This window comes from Diadema setosum, chromosome 15 (genome assembly GCF_964275005.1).
Source record: "Diadema setosum chromosome 15, eeDiaSeto1, whole genome shotgun sequence".
NCBI classification, from domain to species: domain Eukaryota; kingdom Metazoa; phylum Echinodermata; class Echinoidea; order Diadematoida; family Diadematidae; genus Diadema; species Diadema setosum.
In genome coordinates, this window is record NC_092699.1 from 33,899,796 (window position 1) to 33,916,120 (window position 16,325).

General features: G+C 37.6%; 1 protein-coding gene across 1 annotated transcript in view; it reads right to left on the reverse strand.

Moving 5' to 3' along the window:
* Positions 1-5,525: 5,525 nt before the first annotated feature.
* Positions 5,526-16,325, reverse strand: part of LOC140238704 (uncharacterized) — a 42,795-nt gene continuing 31,995 nt past the window's right edge. The window contains exons 10-14 of the mRNA XM_072318603.1: positions 12,947-13,032; positions 11,583-11,733; positions 10,636-10,746; positions 7,470-7,606; positions 5,526-6,812 (exon numbers count right to left, since the gene is read on the reverse strand). Of these exons, the coding sequence (XP_072174704.1) occupies positions 5,526-6,812; positions 7,470-7,606; positions 10,636-10,746; positions 11,583-11,733; positions 12,947-13,032 (1,772 nt within the window). The remainder of the gene's footprint in view (positions 6,813-7,469; positions 7,607-10,635; positions 10,747-11,582; positions 11,734-12,946; positions 13,033-16,325) is intronic.

A 16,325-nucleotide genomic window follows, 5' to 3' on the forward strand; every position in this document is an offset into this window, starting at 1 on the left:
AACTACATCCATTCAAAAGAAGAGCAGAATGTTTTGAGGAACATGATTTGGCCTTCCCAGTCTCCAGACCTTTCTCCTATAGAACTAGCATGGGATGAACTTGATAGGCAGGTCCGCTGCTCCTCCCCCAGCAATGAAAAACAGATGTTTGAATGCTTAAAGTCAGCAAGCCAAGGGGATTATTGTCTGCATATACTTCAAAAAAAAAAAACTTTTAGATTGCATGCCAAGAATCTGTAAAGCAGTGATCAGGGCACGTGGAGGGTATTTTGATGAATCCAAAGTGTGAGCAGAAAATCTCCGCAAAATGGGTAATTAAACTGCAATTCATGATGGAAACATGCTTGTGTGATGTAATGGAACTGCCTTTGCCCATTCAGTATCATTACATTTGAATAAAATGCAGAACACAGTATTTTTGTATGATTTTCTTTTAAATCTGAGGGTGGCCCCAAACTTTTGGCCTGTACTGAAAAAAAAAAAAATATATATATATGACTTTATGCATCTATATATCATGTGAATATTTGTGTGTTTGTACGAGTTGGTGTAGGCCTTTACATTATATGAACATAATTATGTATGTATTATGTAATGTCATAAGACCTAGAGAGGGCATAAAATAGTACAAAAGATGTACGTGTATATATAAGCTCTTTCTAAAAGACATTGGATGTTTTGACCAAAGACAAAACACGTCAGCGACTGAGATATTGAAATGGACATTTGAGAAAGTAACGACGAACTTTATTTTACACATAACAATAATGACAAAGTCGGCAAGACAGTAATACTAAACCCTATGTCATAGCAATATGAGTATGGTATCGACAATCAAATATTCATGTGCACAATACCAAAAAGGCCACAAGACTACTAGAAACTTGCACCTGAGGCGTACATACAATGTACAGAAAATGAATATCGTGATCAGGCACCCGCGTTCCAAGGCAATTCCACCGAGATTTTTTGTGCACCAAATATTACTGTTCCATTGGGGAAAAAAAAGGTTCGTCTTCTAGTTCTTTTCAGTATAAAGGACACTTGAAGAAAATGTGATGTGTGCATAAGATAAAATTTACCATTCCTTTTTTAATAAATATATATCATATATATGTATATATATATATATATATATATATATATATATATATATATATATATATATACATATACATAATTATATAGGCTCGGTTTCCCAGGGTAAATAAGAATAGATGTCGGGCCACCTATAGAAAAATTTGTGTTGAGCCTTGTTAGATATGTTTTATATATATAAACATTCCTGGGTAGTATGGTGAATCTCTAAACCACAATCATTATGCCTAAGGGGAGAGCAAGTAACTACCACCTTTAGAAGTCTAAAAATTACAATTTTTTTCACGCCAGCCTTGTCTTAGAAATGGCTCTCTGTGAAAGTAATCATGTATGTCAAAATTTGTGCAAAAGATGGTTTCTCCTTTGCAACAATGGGGGAGGGGGTTGCTGAAGTTTCTGTATAATGAACAAGAAGTATGACATTTAACCATATTAATCACCATACACAAACAACATAATTATGATGTGGAATAAAAGAAAAGAAAGCAAGCAAAACAATACAAAAAAGGAAAGCCCCAAGATAAACAAGTTTACGTTTTTGCTATTACTAAAAGCATAGTATGACAAGCACATTGGGCAGCCCTTAATATTATACAGATCCATATAACCTGAGATAAATAACTACTATACTTTGTACGGTACACATACTCATTTCTCTTTTTCCTTTTTTTCTTTTGAAATATTGACACAGCTGTACATGTTCACACACATGGAAATAATGTTAAATAGAATAGGCAGAGCTCCAATTGACCACTAGTACTCTTAGAAGTACATTTTTCACTTCATACACAAGTATTTCCAAATTTATGTATACCTTTGGAATAAAGGTTGTACGCTGGTACACTACTCGACAGGACCCATCATAGTGGAGTTAGTGAGGATGGAACCTGAGAGGGTCTCACGCAGTATAGAAAGGCTGTGAATGAAAAGTTTGGTTGCAAAACAGGTTAAGTGCTATTTTACAACATTTTAAAGTAAGTCCATCATTGGATAGAGCAAGACCTTTCCAGTGATACCTCACTCAGGGGTGTATCCAGGATTTTTTCTGGGGGGTCGTAATCACGGGGGGGGGGGGGGGGGGAGGGTGTGGGAGGGGGGTGTCCCCCCTCCCACGGTAGGGAGTTTTTGAATTTTATGTCTTAAAATGGGGCCATTTGGTGCATACAAAGGTGCATGTCTTTTACAAAAAGTGGACCTTTTGAAAATTTGGGGGGGGGGGGGGTCGTACGACCCTCCCGACCCCCCCCCCCCCCTTGCATACACCCATGTCACTTGTTACATAACGAGTAACATACCTGAACTTATGACGGAAATCATGTTATATTTTCTTACTTTTTGCTCTCTTTTTTTTTTTTTTTTCGAGCAGCTTTAATCGCAGATATCTCAAATCAACATGGATGGAGTTCACACTTTTTATGATCAAACTCTTCATATGATAAAGAGTGCCAGTTTGTGTTCCTACTTGCAACAACCATTACGTTTGACTGAGCCTTGTTTATGGTATCTTAGCAACAATTTATACAATCAAACTGGATCGAAGAAATAACAGAATGATAGAAACATTGTAAATCAAAGGACAAGAAAAAAAAAATTAATCATCAATCCCAACAGATTATGTCATTCATTCAAGTGTATGGCACAATCAATGTACTTGTACCTGGTAGATACCGTTTGCCGACTACTGCTTGTCATCTGGGCAAACCACGAGGGGTCGGCATCATTCACCTGCTTTTCTTGTGTGGGTGGGTAGGGGGACCACTTCAACAGGTTAGCACCCTGCTGTTTGCGACGAATAGATGAAGTGGGTTCTTTAACGTGCGTGAGACGTGGCTAACACACACACAGGACCTCCATTTAATGTCCTATCCGAGGGACAGAGTGTTTTTGCCTCTTTTCTAGAGGGGGCGGAATGCTTACACACAACATTGCTCAGTGAGACTCGGGGATTGAATTTGGTCCCTTAGATCGGGAGGCAGATGCGGTGTGTCTGAGCCATATCCCCGTCCTAATATTTCATTAAACTGTACGGCTTTACCAAATTCTGTGAACAGGCCTATGGTTGTATTGAAAAAAAAAAAAATATATATATATATACATATTATAATGATGGCAGAACAGAGAAAATTAGAGAGAATATTTTCACATTAAATCACAACATCTCAGCTGCATTCATGTCAATTCTACAAAACTGAAATGAAATCAGTTCGGCATGAAAGTTAAACACAAAATGACACGGCTGCACAAATCAAAATAGAAAAGACAAGTACTGGTTTCACACTCACCTCCACTGACAACTATAAATCGCCAATTACATATCAGCCTAAATTTAAGCATAATCTGAGTATATGTAATTATATATATATATTCATTTTATATTACAAGATAGAAAAAATTATCTTTCATTTTAACTTCCTTCTGTGCATCTTTGCTCAATTATTTTGAGAGAGGTTTCAAAAGCCTCCTACAAGCAAGATATGTAGACTGTCAGAAAATTGGTAATATATATATAAAAAAAAAAATACCTTTCCTGTTTCTTTATAAAATATGGCAAGTTTTTTTTTAATTGTTTTTTTTTTTTCTGACTTTGTATTGATTCAATTAAATATAACCAAGTCAATTATTTTTTTTTCCGGTACAAAATATGCAGCAACATTCAGAGGTACTAATTTAATGACGAAAAGCTGATATATTCTCTATAGCAACATTCACTTTGGGTTTGATGGGATGATTTGCTGCTTATCATCAATGGTTTGAACATGCGTGCACACATAACAATTCTTTTACAATCAACCTTCCTATTCAGCCACCAAAGTGATTTGCTACAGTGTGTTGGCTCATGACTACAGTTTTAGAGACTTAAAAACATTCTATGCAGCAGGTTTTTGATAAGAGGTTTATCCCATCCTTTCACTAGTCTCCAGATATAAAGGCAGAATCATATGGTACTACAACGCTGCACACTGGCACTGGTCCGACAGTACCTGACCAGTAAAAATCACCGTCGAACCAGTATAACCTTTTCAGGAATGGACCAGTAAAAGATGGAAAAACTGGGCATCTACTGGTCTGACAGACAGGTTGGACCAGAAGAAAAAATGGGTTAGTGCGCAGCCCTGCCGAGCACAATGAAAATAATGAATCAAATTTGTAATGTTTCTGATTTGTGTTCAACACATTCTCAAAGTGTATGACACTGACAGATCAACAAGATTTTTCACGTCCATCTCAGAATCCCCTTGTAGTTCTTGTTTTATTGTCACTGTGATTTTGTCATTTTAAATGTAAGACACAATTCTCAGCACAATGTTGCCTTTACCAAATGTTGTTCATCTTCATCTTTTAGGGAAAGAGAGGGATAGATAGGTACATATAGTGATATATATAGAGAGAGAGATTCGAGTGTTTGCACCCTCATTAAACATTTTCAGCACTTTCCTACCCTGATACATACAGCACAACTCTTGGAGACAAGTACATGTATCAGTTGTTAGCACTTCAGAGCTCTATCACTAATGTCTAATCATTCCCCTCCTCTAGCTTCATTTCCAAGATTTTGTGGATTTACATCTCTGTTTTACATCACTTATCCTTTTCAAGGTAATGATGACAGCATACACACAGAATATTCCAGGGCTTGAGATAAATATTGATTTCTTTTTTCCTGGTTAGCTTCTAACCAACAGTTTCAGCCTACAGTACATGACACCAACTTTGATACAATTTACAACATACAATCTGAAATAACTTCAAATCTCAAATTTTAAAAAATCTCTCATATAAAAAATGACATTCAATGTCTAATAAATATACTCAACTATCTGAATGCAGAGAAAAATACAAGGCAAGTCACAACCAGGTGCCTAGGTGCATAAAGAGTTCAGCATGTTTTCATACCATGCATTCATTTTATTTTATTTATTTATTTATTTTTTAGGGGGGGGGGGCACTGGGCTGAAAGCAATGGGAACAATGTGCTATGCAGCCCAAGCCGTATTTGTGACCTGCAAATCAAGATGCAATTTACGCAGTACTTACTACCTATCAGTGGAAACCCGTTGGTTTCCACTAAGGGGACACTTCAGAAACCTTCGGGGAACAGTTCAGTCAGGGAGGAGGTATAACTCTGTACTGCTCATAGAATGATGTCGAGAAAAAGATGTGAAAATTCATTTTTTTTCAGTCACATAACTACACACACACAAAAAAAAATAACACCAAATGCCCAAAAACCAACACTTCAGCTGCACTGGCATTTGTATGCCTTTGGTTCTTCTGAAAGTGATTTGAGTTTCTCACTGCATATACTGGGCAAGGAATATGACTGAGTTGTGGGTGAGCCAACATCATTTGCTAATCAGGAGCTGTTGAAGATGGGACAGTAAAAGGGTTACTTGTTTGATCATGTTGATAATGCTGTCTTGCTGACTTCAAGTGACCACTGCATCAGAATCCCTACTCACATAGCCACTTGAAGATAGCCTTAGCATCTTGTGGACTTTCCCTGGGTTCGCATGATAATTTTCATCTGCAATGGGTAGGGATCCGCATCTCGCCCTAAATCCTGCTGAGGTAGTTTCATCTTGCAGCAAAGTAGTGAGATCTATCTCAGAATGTTGACTACCTCTGGCTTCAGAGGATGATGACCCTCGAAGAGAAGGGGATAAAGGAATGTCCCTGCTGTCCACATAGACTGCCTGAAGATTCGGGGACATTTTGGCACTGACCGCAGGATTCTGGGACCACTGGGCTGATGACAGAGTGTAAGGGAGATCTCTGATGTTATGCTGCGGGGATGACTGCAACGAGTGTGGTTTGCGATGTAAGCTATCACCTGATTCCACCTTGCCACCGACACGCATTGCAGCAATGTCATTGCAAGTAACATAATCCGCTATGGTTTCCGATGGAGGAGATGAGATGGGACCATGCTTTTCATTGACTACAATGTTGCAAATCAAGGCTGTCGGATCGTGGTCCTGGCCCATGCTGGGTCTTGAAATTTTTTCGACTGCTGGACCCTCCCACTGTCCACTAGGGGCCATCACATAAGGCCCTGGCTCATTGGCCATCCAAAAAGGATCTGCAACAGCTGTGTCGGACACTTGGTGAGAACTATGCGCAAGGGCAGTTTGCATTGACGGTAGACTACCCTCATCATCGGCATCGACAGAGCTGCTTGAAACGTAGCTTTCCTCATCTGCACATTGGGCCAGGCTGCTGTAAATGTAGCCAGAGTCCCTTCCCCCTTCTCTGCTGTCCCCGACTGGACTGCCGCGATCACAATCCACGTCATGCTGACCGCCAAACCCGGGAGGAGGTCCTTTAAGGGAGAGGAACTTCTGTTGGTCTTGGTCACTGCTTTCATCGCTTGACCTCTGGGAGCAGCTGGACAAGTAACCTACGTAGACGCCCTCATCAACAGACGACTCTTTGACCCTCACTTCCTCAACAAAGGGGTAATAGTCACAGCTTTCCACATCTGTAGCCATGTGCAGGTTGAACGGTCTTTCAGGGCGCCGCAAGGACAGCTTACAGTATGTCTGGTTGTCGAGGGAAATGTCAAGATCTTTTTGGTTGAGGAGTGGGTACATTTCCTTGTCTTCAGACACCATGCCCAAGATTTGTGCTGAACACTTCTCCTTGATCTCCGGAGAATAAACAAGCTGGTCAAAGACTTCAGGTTCGGGGCATGCGGGCGGCTTAACCTGGAATATCTGATCGACAAAGAGGTACAACATTCATTTAGCAGAATATCTTTCTCTTACTACAATTATCACCTTTGTGCTGTTTGGAATTTTCCTACTGTATCGTATGCTGTACCAGCATAAGTTATCTCAATCTTACAACAATGACTAGCAAATCAGTCCCAAATTAACTGTCACATTTGCTTCAGCTGAAATTTACATAGGACTATAGGCAACCAAAATAGTTGAGTTATTATCTTCTATCTAGAAATCTCCTCAAATAACCTAAACCCACATTACACAAGGTTTTCCTTCCCATTTTTACCAACCACATCATAGATGCTTCCACATTCTATTTCTTGAAAAATATCCTTCAAAATAAGAAAAAAAGCTTGACACTTATCACAGAGTTCACACAATTAAAAAAAAAATATCAGCGATATTCTTGATAGCCTAATATAGTAGAAAAATAATTAATTTACACAGTAACATACATTTCCCACAATGAATAAACATCGACTAAGTAATTACACTGCAACATTCACAGGAAAAGAAGACATGTATATGTTTAAGTAGACATCAACAGAAGGACATCTAGAAGACATTTAAACCTTTGTGTAAACCCTGACTTACCTTGGGATAAAAAGGATAGAAGATATTTAAACCCTTGTGTAAGCCCCTACTTACCTTGGGATACACGGGATCCGGAAAATGTTGTGAGTCCTTCTTGATTCGCTGGTATCCGCATGCCAGAAAGGCAAAAATCAATGCAAAAGCCATGACGATCAAAACGGGGATGGTGGTCACTAGCAATTTCTCGTGCCCTGTGTCAGTGAAGGAGATGACGGAAGAGTAACATCACATTTTAGTCTGAAAATGGCATTGTTTGAATTCTTATTATTTTCTTAAACTGACTTTCACACTTACAAACAGAATCTCCTAGAGATAAAATGTGTTTTGAAGAGGAAAGCAAACCAGGCTATATTGAGCAAGAAGACTGAATTCAACATATTAGGTATTTGACTATTAACCCGTTCCTTCCGCAATTCTCTAAATACCTTCAATGTCCCCCCAAACCAGATTCTTTTTGCCCGTCGTCAAAGAACAGACAGGTTGGTAATCCACCTGTGTGAAAGCAGTCAAGCGGTGCATGCATCCCCTCCCCCACGGTGAACTACATGTGCCCTTGAACAGTAGAAATATTGATCAGGTGCGATGTATGAATAGAGCGTGCGCTGATGGGCTCACAGACTCTTGTTCTACACAAATCAGGCACCAGAATGCGATGACTGGGGTCAGCGAACACAGCTATCTACTGTGATCAGCTTTGATCGCTAATGTACATGTTCATACGAGTTTTGTATCAGAGCAAGGGCAAACTATATCAGAACAAAGGTAAAAAATACTGTGATATACAAATTCTTCCAACAGAAAGAGAGCAATTGCTGATAGAATAAACTCTAATCTTTTTATGAAACCCATTTTTTACTTTATAACACAAAGAAGCATGAATTTTGGCCACGAAAACAGGCACTCTTGTCTTATATCAGTTGCTCCCACGGGAACCTGGTATACCAGGTTCCCATAAGCAGGGGCGGATCCAGGAATTCTGTAAAGGGGGGGGGGGGGTGCAACTAATATTTCTGGTGCCACTTCTGGGTTTCATTTCATTTTTTTCTTTCTATTTCTTTTGTTTTTAATGATAAATAAAGGGGGGGGGGCATGTGCCTCTTGCGCCCCCCTCTGGATCCGCCACTGCCATAAGGAACGGGTTAAGCAGTGTTGGGAATTCTGCTCCTGAGAAAGATCATAGAGACAGGTGGAGGTGCAATGAAAGGCATCTTTTTTCTTCATCTAGATGGATGCATGATATCATCAAATGAAGAACTTCACCTTAAAACCGATTCTATCACAGTACGACTTTCCAGACGTGTGATGTCGATCAGACAATGGAATCAGGCATGATATATCAACAGCACTTTCTAATATTACGAATAAGGTAGCTTCCATGACACATTATCACAAACTTGAGTAGTCTGCTTGCTGTGTGGTAAGGGTAGCTGGGATGCCTCAACCATTAAGCAATCACAATATCTCCCCTCTCCCCCACAATATGCATATGTATATATATATATATATATATATATATATATATATATATATATATATATATATATATATATATATATATATATATATATATGTATATATATATATATATATATATGTATATATATATATATATAGATAAATAAATAAATGTGGCCTTTCATTAGATGTGTGCAGTTGGACTAATTTAACAGGTCTTAACCTGCAATCTACACTCCAAGAATAGGTTCAACATTGAACCTTTACGTGTGATACAATTATTATAACACCTTTACAGGTGTAAGTTTGAACCTTTCAGACCAGTAAGTACCTTTATAAAAGCAACTTTATACCTTCCTGGTTTGAAAGGTGCAAAGTTACACCGGTAAAGGTGCCACAACTGTGTCACACATAACGGTTCAAAGTTGAACCCATTTTGCTTTTAGTGAATAATGATGATTAACCTTTCACCTACTCAGCATAAAGGAAGTATTTCCTCATTTTTGTCTGTGTTAACAAGTTACAGTCACTTGGACATTCATACTAAAGTAATGGAAATAAATGATATATATTAAGAATTTTTGCCTTTGTTTTTTCCTATCCTCTCAATTTACAAAGTTGTATCTCTATTACACTTTTAGTTCTCTTGCATAGATGAAGTATCTACAGGAAAGTGTAATTTTTAGACAAAGTTGAGTGATCTTTGCCCTTTGATTTCACAACCTGTACCCACAAGGTTATTATGGCAAGTAATGTGGACAAACAAAATCTAGTGAGAGTTCTGCTCACTTTATTTCCTATAAAATTTCAAAAAGTGAGTGTAATAATCATCAATTATACAGGACACAGAAGAATTACTGTAAATAGTGAGCAACATAATAATAATTGTAGGGAAAACAAAAGGTAACAACAAATAACCCAAAAAGAATTTGCTGTGCACCCTCTGGGGATGAAGCATATGAATAATAATAATTCATCTGGAAAAGGTACAGTATAAGTGTAATGTGTCCTCTGACTATTTGAAAAAAAAGATAAAACCCCCATCAAACATTTGCACTTCTCATTTAAAGGCATAATTTACCATTTGCAGATGAAACAAAAACCCATCATTAGTGCTTTAAAATACTTCTAAAATGTGAGTTAGGGATAGAAACAACCACTGTAAAAATTTGAATCTGTATAATCAATGTTAAGTATTGTTAAATACACAAAATGCGAACGATAGTTATAATAAGAATGCTTCCAGATTAAACCGTGTACAGTTACGGTTTACTGAGAAAAATACTGATATCACCTTATATTTTAGGCTTTATTGCTAAGATTTTATATGGTAGGATGTTTTGTGATACAACAGACCTACACATATGCATCAAATGTGATATCTTGAACATTTTTAAAATCACTGCTCCCAAAGGTAAACTGGCCCTTTAAATCAAATGGACTTCAACACTTGATCAAGTATCTCAAACCTTTATCTGCAATATTTCATGTTATGTGTCTATATCTAAATTCATCTATACATTTATATTTAACCATATATGGTTATAGCAAAATTCTTGTTACAACAAAGAATAAAAATTCAGCTCTTCCCCAAATTATCATCTGTATCTCTGAACATACTTTATTGTTCGGATACAGTGAAATTTCTATAAAACAAAAGAAAGCGTCCGAGAATTTGTTACAACAAAATGCCTGTAGATTATTGCCATGTTTGAGAGCCTACAGCCTGAAGAGTGAAGGGATTCCGAAGTGTCATCAAATTTACCATATCCAAGATCCATCTTCACAGAAGCAATGGTGAATTCTTTTGTGCGCGATGAGCCAGCAGTGTTGAAAGGTGTCAGGTAGACTACATACTTCTCTCTCACAGAAAGACCTGAAAGAAAGTAAAAGAAATCAACTGATTGAGGAAGAGTCCCGAGTATATCTGGGCAAGTATCTATGGGAAATGTGCACGTTTTGTAGCAAAATCAGTCCGTCCTCGACGGGTTAAGTGTATGTGGAATGTCAGATTGGTGCAAAATCCTATCAAAGACTGATTCCGGCTTTGATGCTGGTTTGTTTTTGGGGTTTTTTCGGAAATGAAAATGGAATGCAAAGACTGGATCGAATCCACAGGTGAATGTACTTTAAATCTAGTCCAAGGATTGTGCAAAGTATAGACTACATAAAATATGTGTGGCATTAATCACCTCCACCTACACACTCATACGCAAGATATGTAGATCTCTCATTTTTTATTACCATTCACACAAAATTAGATAATATGTTATATGAAAGATTTTATTTACAACCATTCATTCATTCAATCTAATAAAAAAAAATAGAAGCTAAAAACAAAGGATAAGGCAATCTAGAAAAACATATTCAAAGTTATTTGCAAACTTGTACATTTAGTTTACTGTATATTACAATGTTAAGTATCTCATGCACTGATCTTCAGTAAAAAATATATACGTAATCAAAATCTGCTGAAAATGGAAGAAAAAAGAATGAATGAATGGATGAATACCATCATGTGGATATTAAATGATTAAACATAACTGCTTCATTTCATTCCATGGGAACCAGTGGATAATTCTAATTTTCTGGTTGCAATATATTCACTCTTTTGTCTTTTGCATGACAGCATTTCTCTAAAAAAGCACAGTGCTTGTGTACCGTTAGGTTTGTTATCGAGATGTTCTACTCATTGAGTCAGCTGGACTTTACCTAGCAACATCATGCTAAAGTTGTTGTGGACGAGAGTCACTGCAAACTGCTCAGAAAGGCTCAGGAAGGTTGTGCGGTTGGACTTTGAGGAAACTATCTGCAGACGGAAGCCGCTCAGTCCTTGGTATGGCATATTTTTGTTCTCCGTGACCTAGTCAATGAAGGATGACGAATCAGGGTTATAGTTTCATTTTGCAAGGCAGATCATTGAATATTTTGTTTAGATATCAAATTAAACACTTTGCTGTGACTAAGCAAAAGTACCATATTTGTTTTGATCATTTTTTTTTTTAATTGGTTTCCTCTTATATTGACTAATGAACACAAAATGTACTGAATTACTAACTAAAATGTGAAATAAATGCGGAATATTCATTAATAGAATTATTTCACCTTTTCCATATTCAACTATTGATAAAAATTCAATTTTGCATTTTGTTATCATCATCACCTACACATCTTGGCAATGATGTCTGTATGAATACATGATAAGCACAACAAGTTTAGAGCTGACATGATTAAGCATTGCATTTACAAACATATCAAATTAATTTCAGTAACCTAATCAAACTTAATCTTTGCCTTTGTTTTGTCTTCAACGATGCTTCACCCATTCCATACGTGAACATGGGGTGGTATTCTGAAATCCTTTCTAGGAAGAAATTTCTTCCTAAGTCAGGATTTTTTCCTAAGTGTTATATTCTGAAAATCTTCCTAGTAAGTTTCTTCCTAAGTGCCTTCCTAACCTTTTTCCTAAATTTAGGAAGAAACTTACAAAGATATGCAAATGAGGATGAGATATGCAAATTTCTGACTTAGGAAGAGGTTGGTATTCTAGAATGCACTTTGGAAAGAATTTTAGGAAGATATTTAGAAACGCCTCACCCCTGTCCTAAGTATGTTATTAAAGTTAAGATATAGCAAGCTGCACGACAGACGTTTGTCATTCACTGTGCGCAACATGCATGCAATTTCAAAGAGCGAAATGGGCATGAGAAAGGGGACATGCCGCGCACACATGTATTTAGCCCTACATCACAATAATATGCAATTGTCACTGGTTGGTTCCTTATGGTATGGCATTTCGTATTGGCTTAAGAAAGGACGTGGGCGGGGATAAGGATGGCCTAATTTGCATGAAGAAGTTCCTAGGCAGAAATTTCAGAATACGTGAATTCTGTCTTTCCTATAGGCACCTGACTTAAGAAACACTGAAGAAACTTAGATTTTACGTTTTCAGAATATCACCCCTCATAGTTGCCTGTGTTTTAAGTTTATGGGGATTTCAGAATTCAGTACAGAATGGGTTAATTTTGAAATGACCTAACCTAACAAATGAATAGAATCACAGAACTGGGTCTTACATTCCACGTCACGTTGACATGTCTCAGCTCCTTCCCCTTCACAATCTCATCTGTATAATTTACGTGGGTCGTTACAACATTGGGCACTGCAAGATAACACATTCCAAAGTATTGGCATTAATCACAAATAAAAACAAAAAATAACAGGAACACGATAAGAAATATCCCCACTATATTATTACATGCAAGAGATATTTTTTTTTTTCTTATAACTAAATTAAATCAGATGTTTAAAACATTGGACAAATAATGATAACACAGAGTACTTAGGAGCAAAATGTACTGGAAGTTCTCAAATTGAATGATGATAATCGTGTCTCTCATATTCAATGTCTAGGTGCACAACTTGGGCTGCCGCCATGAGACTTGAACCTGGAATCTCAGGATTCATAGTCCTTGGTGTTATCCAATACATATAGCCAACACTGCAGTTCCTTCCTTTACACATCATACTCACAACATTTTACCATACATTGCACAAGACTTTATACCTTTCTTATAAAACTGACAAGGTGGATACATGCACTCATATTCTGCTCTTTCTTTGTTGAAAGCTTCAACTTTAATAAAAGGAGCATTTTTTACTCCTTTATCTGCCAAGGACTTTGGACAATGTGTACAATGTACAAGGCTATGAGCTCTGTTTTCTGTGCCAATCAACACTCAAAGCATGCACACAAGGTTTAAATAGATGCCAGTAAATGTATGTGGGAGTTTGAGCAAAGTTGAGGACAGACTCTCAACAGTGCATTGTCCATAGAAATAAAGCCATGTCAGCACTTAACCCACTTGGATCCATCAGCGTGATATCAAATTGACCTTTTATGCCAACATCTTGTCCACTGAACTGAAGTTTATCTCCCAACTTGCTGCTCTCTGCTGCCAATGAGTGCATGTGTCTTTCATGTAATAATGTCTGACAGTGTCTTATTTCTATTTCTTATTCCATATAATGCAAATAGAACTTATGCAATCACTTTGAATGTGTTAACAAATTGAACAAAACAATTTTTTAAGTACAAATCAACAGATTACAATGATTAAAGATAGCTAACTTTGCTAGCCAAGAAGCCATCCCATAATGTACACGAAATAGGGCTGGCTGGGAGGCATTTTGCACATTGATGGTACACTGAATTGTCAGTTATTGTTTAATTTCATTTCATTATTTCTCAACATGAATATAATTTTTATGTTCGGTAAGAATAGTCTGATATATTTTTGCCATGATACAATTAAATTGTATCATGGCAAAAATATATCAGACTATTCTTACCGCACATAATCTCACTCTAATGAGGATTACAATGTATGGTATTCAAGTACCATGCCATCACCATTGATAAGACTCAACAGTGGTATCATGGTAATTTGCTGAAGGCAAATAATATACTTAATTGCCCAAGCTACATCTCCATGCTTGAGACTTAGTGCTCAACTTACCAGTAGGGGGAGTTCTGACACAGATTTGTTTGGACCATGGTCCGTCTTCATCCAAAATGACATGTGTAATTGTCTTCATTCTCACGCAGTACTCTGTGTTGCAGACACTTGCTGGAACCGATGTGGACTCCAAATCAGAGTCCAGTGATACAGTGTGGTTATGTTTCTGTGTGTGTGTGTGTGTAGGAAGAAAGTGTGTATGTGTGTGAAAGACAGAGAGAGAGAGAGAGAGAGAGAGAGAGAGAGAGACCAACAAATTATTTCAGTATAAAAGTCCTTATATCCACAATCTTCATTTGCAAAATTGGTCACTTTACATTCATTTAACATTCTTGATGAAGGTAGGGATATGAACATCACTACATGCAAGATACCCTGAAAAACGGTTTGGACTGCACCAAACATTAGTGTTGCTGTTAACCCTTTATTAAAAGTACTTGGGCGGGTGTCTATGGGAAATGCATGCTCAGAGACTCCAACCCCAAGCACCTTCTGATCTGGATATTCTCCCACCTAAAACCCCTAGCAAACGGGAGACGCCAACTTGATGTGCGCGAAACGCGCGAAGTTCCTTGTGTCCAAGTCCAGCTCTATGGTTCTAGATGTTATCTCATGCTATCTGAGGCTTATTTTTCAACATACGATGACACTAAGTAAGAAATCATTTCAAGCAGGAATTAAATCTCAAGCGGGAGAACAGGAGATTTTGCAAATATGGGCTGTCGGCAGGAGATCTCCCGTCGAAAGCGGGAGGGTTGGAGTCTCTGCATGCTACGGCAAAATCAGTTTGTCCTCGACGGGTCAAGCTCAAATCACTCACATCAAAGTCTTCTATCAATGAGAGCTTTCCACGTACGCCGGATTCAGGCTGTTTGTCTCCTGAAACTCAACATTACGTGACATCAAGCAGTTTTTGTTTGCATGGATTATCCTGTCCTACTGTGCTTCTTAAGAAGCGGCTCATGGCCCACGTACTAGTTTGCAGCGAAGCTTTCACAGGTGGGCCATGATGTTGGCCAAAAATTAAATAAAAACAACTTGCATTTAATCTACACACCAGTAGCAAATCCACATTAACCCGTTGAGGATGGTTTGATTTTGCTACAACACGCATTTTCCACAGACACCTGACTGAGTATGTTCAGGACTTGTCCTCAACGGGTTAATATTCATATGCTTGGGGTAAAAGAGAGTTGAGAAGTGTGGATCTACACTTCTGAAAGCAACCTCTTAAATCACATTACACATTCCCCTTAACCCGTTGAGGACGGCTTAATTTTGCTACAACACGCAATTCCCATCGATACCTGCCCGAGTATACTCGGGACTCGTCCTCGACGGGTTAATCATAGATCTCATAAACATGGGATTTAAATTGTGGTCATTTCACAATTTGAATTATCTCCATTCCTTCTTATTTGCCTCCCCTACCGCTATATGGGATCTTCCCCTAAAGCTCATTCACTCTTGAAACAAATCATATTGCCAGTTATCTTTTCCTGTAAAGGTCCTATTTACCTCTGGGGGCACTGGTGTAAAAAAAAACAAAAAAAACATCAAGATATCACATTTGATGCATAATGTGTAGGTCAGTTGTATCACAAAACATTATACCATGCAAAATTTTTGCAATAAAGCCTAAAATATCAGGAGATATCAGTATTTTTCTCAATAAACCATAACTGTAGATGGTTTAGTCTGGAAACATTTTTTATTATAACTATTGTTCACATTTTGTGTATTTAACAATACTTAACATCAATCATACAGATTCAACTTTTTACAGTGGTTGTTTCTATCCGTAACTCATATTTTAGATCTACTGTAAAGCACATCACAATGCTGGGTTTTTGTTTCATCTGAAAATGGTAAATTATGCCTTTGATAAAAAAATGACCACAAAAAAAAAAACTTATGAAAGGAAATGTGGAAGCAA